The sequence below is a fragment of the Ananas comosus genome, linkage group 7, assembly GCF_001540865.1.
Source record: "Ananas comosus cultivar F153 linkage group 7, ASM154086v1, whole genome shotgun sequence".
Taxonomy (NCBI): Eukaryota; Viridiplantae; Streptophyta; class Magnoliopsida; order Poales; family Bromeliaceae; genus Ananas; species Ananas comosus.
In genome coordinates, this window is record NC_033627.1 from 13,869,581 (window position 1) to 13,877,021 (window position 7,441).

At 42.0% G+C, this 7,441-nt stretch overlaps 2 protein-coding genes across 4 annotated transcripts; one reads left to right on the plus strand and one right to left on the minus strand.

Moving 5' to 3' along the window:
• Nucleotides 80–4,215, plus strand: LOC109712702 (probable pyruvate, phosphate dikinase regulatory protein, chloroplastic). 2 transcript variants are annotated; one of them, XM_020236436.1, is made up of 4 exons: nt 80–614; nt 2,608–3,241; nt 3,404–3,500; nt 3,953–4,215. In XM_020236436.1, the coding sequence occupies exons 1-4, from the start codon at nt 132–134 to the stop codon at nt 3,990–3,992; spliced, it is 1,254 nt and encodes a 417-aa protein (XP_020092025.1). In that variant the 5' UTR covers nt 80–131; the 3' UTR covers nt 3,993–4,215. The 2 variants fall into 2 exon arrangements, with proteins under 2 accessions (XP_020092025.1, XP_020092026.1); XM_020236437.1 differs by lacking the exon at nt 3,953–4,215 and having other exon boundaries at nt 3,404–3,806.
• Nucleotides 4,439–7,217, minus strand: LOC109712703. 2 transcript variants are annotated; one of them, XM_020236439.1, is made up of 5 exons: nt 7,108–7,217; nt 6,805–6,984; nt 6,600–6,705; nt 6,287–6,461; nt 4,439–5,118 (listed from the first exon to the last, which is right to left on the minus strand). In XM_020236439.1, exons 1-5 carry the CDS (start codon nt 7,126–7,128, stop codon nt 5,040–5,042), a joined length of 561 nt encoding a protein of 186 aa, XP_020092028.1. In that variant the 5' UTR covers nt 7,129–7,217; the 3' UTR covers nt 4,439–5,039. The 2 variants fall into 2 exon arrangements, with proteins under 2 accessions (XP_020092028.1, XP_020092029.1); XM_020236440.1 differs by having other exon boundaries at nt 6,639–6,705; nt 7,108–7,216.

Sequence of the window (7,441 nt, forward strand, 5' to 3'; positions counted from 1 at the left end):
AAAAGAAACAAAAACCAACAAAATAAAAAAATAAAAAAATGAAATAAATAATTTAAAAAACCAACAAAACACACAATAATTTATAAGAGTAGTTGTAGTGGTAGTGAGAGTTGTAGGGAAAAAGAAAAGAAATGTTGGGCACCAAATTCCCCTTCCTCCCCGCACTCGTCCGACCGAACCACCGCCGCGCCCGAGTCCCCTTGGCGGCGCCGGACGACTCGGACCCAAGCCGAACCCCCGAGCCCGACCTCGAGCCGGACCGCCCGGTCCGAGTCAGCCCCAAGCTGAGCCGCTGGTCCCGGGCCCGCTCGATCCGGTCCGGCCGAACCCGGCTCGACTGGCCCGCTCTCCGGAAGCGAACCGCCCCGCCCATCCCCACTCCCTCCCCCTCCTCCTCATCACCGTCGGGGGAGATCCAACCGTCCGTGGCGGAGGGGGCGGAGATGGACGGTGATGGGGGAGATAACGGCGAGATGACGGCGGGGAAGGCGATCTACATGGTCTCGGACGGCACCGGGTGGACGGCGGAGCACTCCGTTAACGCCGCGTTGGGTCAGTTCGAGCATTGCCTCATCGACCGGGGCTGCCCCGTAAATACCCACCTCTTCTCCGGGGTATTTCCGTCTTTTCAACCTTCCCCATAATTTATCCTTTTTTTGTCATTTTAAATATGCTATATTACAGGGGTGTTTTTGAAATTTTTTAGTATAGAACATGATATATATAACTAGCATTAATAATAAGACTCTCCAATAAAAGCTCTCATTTTTAGTTGTTTTGGATAAGAGAATTAAATTCCATAGCCAACAATGAACTCAATTTCAACTTCCATGTACACTAATCTACGCCCAAAACAATGCTATGTGAATGCCTCTCAGAGGAGAGAAAGACCAATTGCTTCTTCCGAATTCGGGGTTCTTCTCCAATCCTGCATTGATGCACGTTCATTTGATCAAGCAAAGAAGCTCCATTTCCGAATTTGCGAAGCTGGCTTTGAGAAAAACCGCGATTTGCTGCCTAAATTCGTAAAATTGTACTCCGTATGCGGTCGAATCGATGTTGCCCGCCAACTGTTCGATAAAATGCGCAAGGGAAACTTAGATGTCTTTGTTTGGACCGCGATGATTTGTGCGTATGTTGGTAATGGGAGCCCAATTGAAGGTGTTAAGTTGTTCGTCGAAATGCTTGCAGACGGAGTAAGACCGGATTCATACACCTTCTCGGCGTTGTTGAAGGCCTGTGCCGATTTAGGTTCGCTCCGTATTATTCGGGAATTGCATTCGATGATAGTTAAATGGGGGTGCTCTTCTTGTTTATCAGTTGCGAATTCTCTCATTCATGCTTATGGGTCTTTTGGAGATGTGGATTGCGCGCGGAAGGTTTTCGACAGAATTGAACACCGAGATGTTGTCTCCTGGTCGTCTATGATCCAGGCGTGCTCTCGTATAGAAAACCATGCCGAGTCCATCTCGTTGTTCTCCGCTATGCAATTTGAGGAGCTCCTCAGGCCCAATGATCTTACGATAGTTTTGCTCTTGCCTGCGTGTGGGTTCTATTCCTCTTTGAGAAAAGGACAAGCTATCCATGCTTTTGCTATCCGGAATGGATTTCGAGAAAACCCAATTGTTGGCTCCGCGCTTGTCTCAATGTACTCTCGGTGTGGGGAGCCCGCGATTGCTTATAGCGTCTTTAATGACCTGGACAGAAAGAACATTATTCTTTGGACTTCGATGATTGAAGGGTTTGCGTTGAACGGAAAGTTCGATTTGGCCATGGACTTATTTAAGACAATGCAGGAATGCGGGCTTAAGCCGAATTATGTCACTTTGGTTGTCGTCCTATCTGCATGCAGCCATGGCGGCCTTGTTGATGAAGGACTAGAAATTCTTAAAACTATGCCGCAAAAGTTCGGGGTAAAGCCGGGGGTTGAACATTATGCATGTGTTGTTGATATGTTGGGTAGGGTCGGAAGGTTAGTCGAAGCTGAAAAGTTTATACAAGGAATGAGTATTAAGCCAAGTGCGAGTGTGCTTGGGTGCTTGCTTGGAGCATGTCAAGTGCATGGTAATGTCGAGATTGGCGAGAGATTGGCGTCTAAGCTCTTTGGGATTGAACCTAAAAATGCTGCTAACTATGTCATCTTGTCTAATATCTATGCCTCTAGTGGGAGATGGGATGATGTTCGTCGTGTGAGGCGTTTGATGTCGGAGAGAGGGTTGTCTAAAGAGACTGGGTGCAGCTGGATTGAGATAGGAAATGAGGTGCACGTTTTTAGGGCACACGATTGATCACACATTTAGAGTCTGACAGTACATTTGAATTTGAGGAGGATTCGGTGATCAGATAAATAAGGTAGGTAATGTGCAGTTAAAGAATTATTTGTCGCTTAATGTCCAAGAAGATGAGAAGAAGAAGAAGATAGTAAGATGCTAACTTGTTCACAGTGACCCCCCAAAGTTAGTACTGTTTTTTCCGATTGATATATTGCGGTCACCGTAGTCTTTTGTTTTGCACTCACTATCGATACATGGAAATGATATAAAATAGCTTTTACGTTTCAGGAGAAAAGATTTATTAACTTCTTTTTTTGATATTGTCTCGCTTCAGGTCGAAGACATGGACCGGCTAATGGAGATCGTAAAGCAGGCAGCAAAAGAAAATGCGCTGATACTCTATACACTCGCTGATTCTTCCATGGCTGCATCTGCCAAGCACGCCTGCGATCTCTTTGGGGTTCCTTCTGGCGACATCCTCCGGCCCACCACTGAAGCCATTGCTGCCCATCTCGGTGTTGCCCCCTCTGGGATCCCCCGAGGCGGCCGGAAGGCCCACCTCACAGAAGATTACTTCCAACGAATTGAAGCTGTCGATTTCACCATCAAACAAGATGATGGGGCCCAGCCGAAAAACCTAAACCGTGCTCATATCGTCCTTGTCGGCGTTTCCCGTACTGGGAAGACACCGCTATCGATATACTTAGCTCAGAAGGGATATAAGGTGGCGAATGTTCCAATTGTGATGGGTGTGGAATTGCCAAAGATGCTCTTTGAAATTAATCAGGAGAAGATCTTTGGCTTGACAATAAATCCGGTGGTTCTTCAAACTATAAGGAAAACGAGAGCCAAGAGTCTAGGGTTTCATGGTGAGATGAGGAGCAACTATTCGGAGATGGTCCATGTGAAGGCAGAGTTGGAGTATGCAAGTCGCATTTTCACTCAGAATCCAGTTTGGCCGGTGATTGGTAAGAATTTACTATAAATCCCTATTTGTCGTATCGTATTATGTGAGTTGCGAGTTCATCATGAATGTGATTTTAATAAGAATTCCCTTCTAATAATAAACTCAACTGCTTTTATGTTGTTGTTGAAATGGTAAAATGGTTGTTTTTTTTATTCTGTCGCAGAGGTTACAGGAAAAGCTATAGAAGAAACTGCAGCTGTGGTGGTGAGAATGTACCATGATAGAAAGCACAGATGCTCGATGCCACGCATTTCTCGACGGTACTAACATTAAGATACTACTTATATACATCCTGTGTATTTACGTGTGCAATTAAAAAGGTGAAAAGTTGTATAGTTTAATGCTCTAAAAGGGCAATTGAATCAGCATGTAACCCTTTATCCTTTAGAAATGTGATAAACAAACAATAAAGGCAAGAGAGATATGATGCTTTAACCTTCTTAAAATGCTGACGAAATCGCGAACTTCGTTTCTTCGTTGTACTGTGAATTATTCTGCCATTGTAAGTGAATTTTAACATGAAAAATGAAGAGGGGAAATGTCAAATTTTTGGGTAACAAAATTAAGCAATCTTAGTTTGTTTGTCTTTGATGGTCTCTGAACTCTTTTATGTTAGAAGCACCTAAAAATTGTTACAATAATTGTTGATGAGTTCTGATACAAACTATAATTGTTTGTTTGGTTTGTTTTTGTGCTGATTGGATTCAATCAGTTTTCCAGCAGGTGATGCTCTGTTTGGATGCAATGAATAGGAGAGAAGAAGAGGAGAAAATGAAGAAAAGAAAAGAATATAAAAGAAAAGAAAGGAAAATTGGTTTGTTTTATTCTTTTTTCTCTCTTTTTATCTCCACTTCCTGAGGGTGAGGAAAACAAATAAAACATGTTGAGGAGGCTTATTTTTTATTCTTTTATCTCTGGTTCCTTTTCCTGTACCTTGCAAGTTTCCTATTAAATGAGATGATGATTTTCCCCTCCTTTTCTCTCCATTATAATAAATGGAGCACTAAACTAAAGTATGTTCATCATTTCATGTCATCTTTTTCCTATTCTATTAAAATAGATGATTGATTATAGTACAAGCAATTGAATTTGGGTTCCAAAAGAAAAATTAAGCAAAGTGCTTTATGTGATAGAGATGAATTTAACTTTTCAATTTAGCTAAGGCCCACCTTGAATGCAACCCCCATTAACAAGCAGCTTTACAAGGAACAATATGGTCCCATTTCACTCTATAAGAAGTAACTAACAAGTAACAATTATCATACTCAAATGCCAGTTTCTCCATTCACAAAATGAAAAACTCCCCAAAAGAGGAAAGAAACTCCCCACCTTCAAAAAAAAAAAAAAGAGAAAAAAAAAATAGCAAGTAGAAGGACAAGCCAACTCACAATACCACTCACTAACCCAAAATAACAGAATGGGGAAGCTTACAACCCATATAACTTTGTCTTAGAACAGCCCAAATTGAAACCACAAAAGCAAAATCAGAAACAAAAAACAGAAGGTGAAAATTTACTATCAACAACAAAATGACACATTAAAAAAAAAAAAAAAAAAAAAAAAAACTTTTCTCCTTTTTCCCTACTTTCAGAGAGTACACTACTTCCCCTTTCCTCCTAACTATTCTAGTGTTCTCATGGTTCCCTTTTGTACCAGTAATGCAACTTCTCGTTTGTCCCCCCCTCCTTTAATAGTAGCACTAACAATAATAGTTTTTGAAAATGTTAAACTTTTTCTTTTTGGGTTGGTATTATATATATTATGGTTTGTATCCACATTCAAGCATGTCCACTGCATCACTAGGCATCTGAGTCACCTTGGGTCATCTTACCCATGGAGAGAGTGAAGTAGAGCAGTATCAAAGTTCCCATGCTGGACCTGCTCAAGCCAAGTTAATTAGTGTTAAAGTTATAACTTAAACCAGTCCTCTTCAATGATCAAGTGAATACATCTAACTCCGCGTCTGTATGACCCTATTTAAGCTTTTGCTTTCAGCTACAATCATCTCCAGTACGATGTTTAATAAACAAAATAGTTCGAAAGTTGCAGTTGGAGAAATATCAATATCAAATAGTACTGCATTTTGGCCCAAACAGATCACAAGTACTAGTTCAAACCTAAATAAAGGGGCAATGTATGGTCATCAAATCCATGTACCAACAAAAATATCTAAATTCACAAAGTTCTAAGAAGATATTCCTAATAATTGTCCTACAGTTGACAAAGCCTTGTACTTATGGACTAACAGAGTGTTTGGTTCATCAAAATTATTCCAAAATATAATTTTTCGGCGAAAAAAATCATTTTTCATTCATTTAATTCCTTAAATTTTTATCTAGAAAATAAAAATTATAAAAAAGAATGTTGCTTTTGTGAAGAACCAAACAGCTCTGATCTTCCTGTGTGTATGAATATGGATCAACCAAATTAAGACCAGTAAAACCATTTTATTTTATGAAAAATTAACTAGGATCAATTACATAAACTCTATTTACGCGTAACAACAACCGACTCTGCATTAATTACATGGACGGCATAAATTTAATTGTTTAAACCACCTCGGAATCGTACCTACCTAGGTATTCAATCCTCTAGAACCTAATATTTGATGCACTATCACCTAAGTTATTGGACACTTATTATTATATTTTTTATTTCTTTTCTTAAAAAAAAAAAAAGATACATAGAAAAAAACGACAACCATTTATGGCTCTGCAATTAACGTCCAAATGTTTCGTATTATACGAAACACCGCTTCCAAAGCGTCCCTACACGGTCGCACGAAGCGAATATGCGACCGCCCCTCGAAACGTTGCGTTATTGGTCGATCGCGACCGTCCGTTTGGGTTTTGATCAAGCCGCGTCCGCATGCGACACGATTATGCGTGCCGTTTCGTCCAAGCTCCACTAACGGCCCACCTTATTCCACCCGAAACGTGGGCCAAAAGCTACACGTTAATGGGCCCACCAAACGTGCCACGTGGCCAAGCCGGCCCAAAAGATATAGTGAAAAAAGGCAGGGGGGTACTTTGGTCATTTGACTTACAGTGTGGCGAAGACGAAGAGGACCCTTCTCGGGTCGAGCCACGGCGAGTGTCGGCGTGCGATTCGCCGACACTTCCCCCCCGGTGGCGTCGCGGTCGGCGCGGCGGTGAAATGACCGTTTTGCCCCCCATCCCCCGCCACGTGTACCACGATCGTGGGCTTCTCCCCGGGCCCACCTGATATGTACAGGTCATCGAATGCATTTAAATCACGACCGTCCAAAATAGGGATTTTTTTTCCGAAAAACACGGTTGCTAAAAAGATAAGGACGAGATTAAAGGATAAATCCAAACACGTCGCTGACGTAATCTAACCCGAATTCGAGTCGAACCGAGTCGAGCTAGTCAACTCACCGGGTAAGGTCGCGTCTCCTCCTCCGCCGTTTCGCTGCGACCCCTTGCGCGAGAACGATTTCACCAACTTTTTTTTAAAAAAAATTCAAATAAATTCATCAAAAATTAGAGAAAAACTTAAAAAAAAAACTACGGGAAAAAAGAGAGTAAAGAGGGTTTAATGTACGGGTTGAGTCGGGGCCGAGTTTGGATCGTCGCCGGCGAGGAGGGAGAGGGCGCCGATGTCGAGGGCGACGAAGCCATCGGACGGCTCGATCGCGCTCAGGTCGGGATCTCGACGGTCGGATTCCGCCGAGGGGGCTGCGGCGGCGGCGGCGATCGCCTTCGCTCCGGCGCCTCCTAAACCCTAAACCCCCACGCGAATCGAACCGATTCAATGAAACAGGAAACCCCAAAAAAAAAAAAAAAAAGAATAAGAGGAGAGCGGGGAGAATAAGCACGAAAATTGAGGAGAATAACTACTACTCACGGGTTTGGAATTATCCGCCATGGTGTTCGTTGGTGGAGAGAGAAGCGAAAGAGAGGAGATATAATGCTTCTTCTATTCTATTCTATATCTATTTATCTATACACAAAATGGAACACATTGGGGAGGGCAAAATGGGAAATTCGAATTTTCCTTTTTTATTTTTTTTTATGAAAATGTGTTGAGACCCCCTCAACTATATTCCGTTTTGAAATAGACTCCTCAGCTATTTCACCTCTTAATTTCTTATTTTTTATATTGGCATTGTCTAAATTTACTTCTGATTAAATAAAATTTTTTTATTAAATTTAGCAGCTGTACAAGCTAGTAAGTATTG

What these genes read in the sequence shown, in the direction of transcription:
- LOC109712702 (XM_020236436.1), top strand. Translation starts at nt 132, where the DNA reads ATGTTGGGCACCAAATTCCCCTTCCTCCCCGCACTCGTCCGACCGAAC. An exon ending in ATACCCACCTCTTCTCCGGG is followed by an intron (nt 615 to 2,607) that starts GTATTTCCGTCT and finishes GTCTCGCTTCAG; the next exon opens with GTCGAAGACATGGACCGGCT. An exon ending in ATGCCACGCATTTCTCGACG is followed by an intron (nt 3,501 to 3,952) that starts GTACTAACATTA and finishes GGATTCAATCAG; the next exon opens with TTTTCCAGCAGGTGATGCTC.
- LOC109712703 (XM_020236439.1), bottom strand. Translation starts at nt 7,128, where the DNA reads ATGGCGGATAATTCCAAACCC. An exon ending in ACTCGGCCCCGACTCAACCC is followed by an intron (nt 6,706 to 6,804) that starts GTACATTAAACC and finishes TTTAAAAAAAAG; the next exon opens with TTGGTGAAATCGTTCTCGCG. An exon ending in TCGGTTCGACTCGAATTCGG is followed by an intron (nt 6,462 to 6,599) that starts GTTAGATTACGT and finishes TGTACATATCAG; the next exon opens with GTGGGCCCGGGGAGAAGCCC.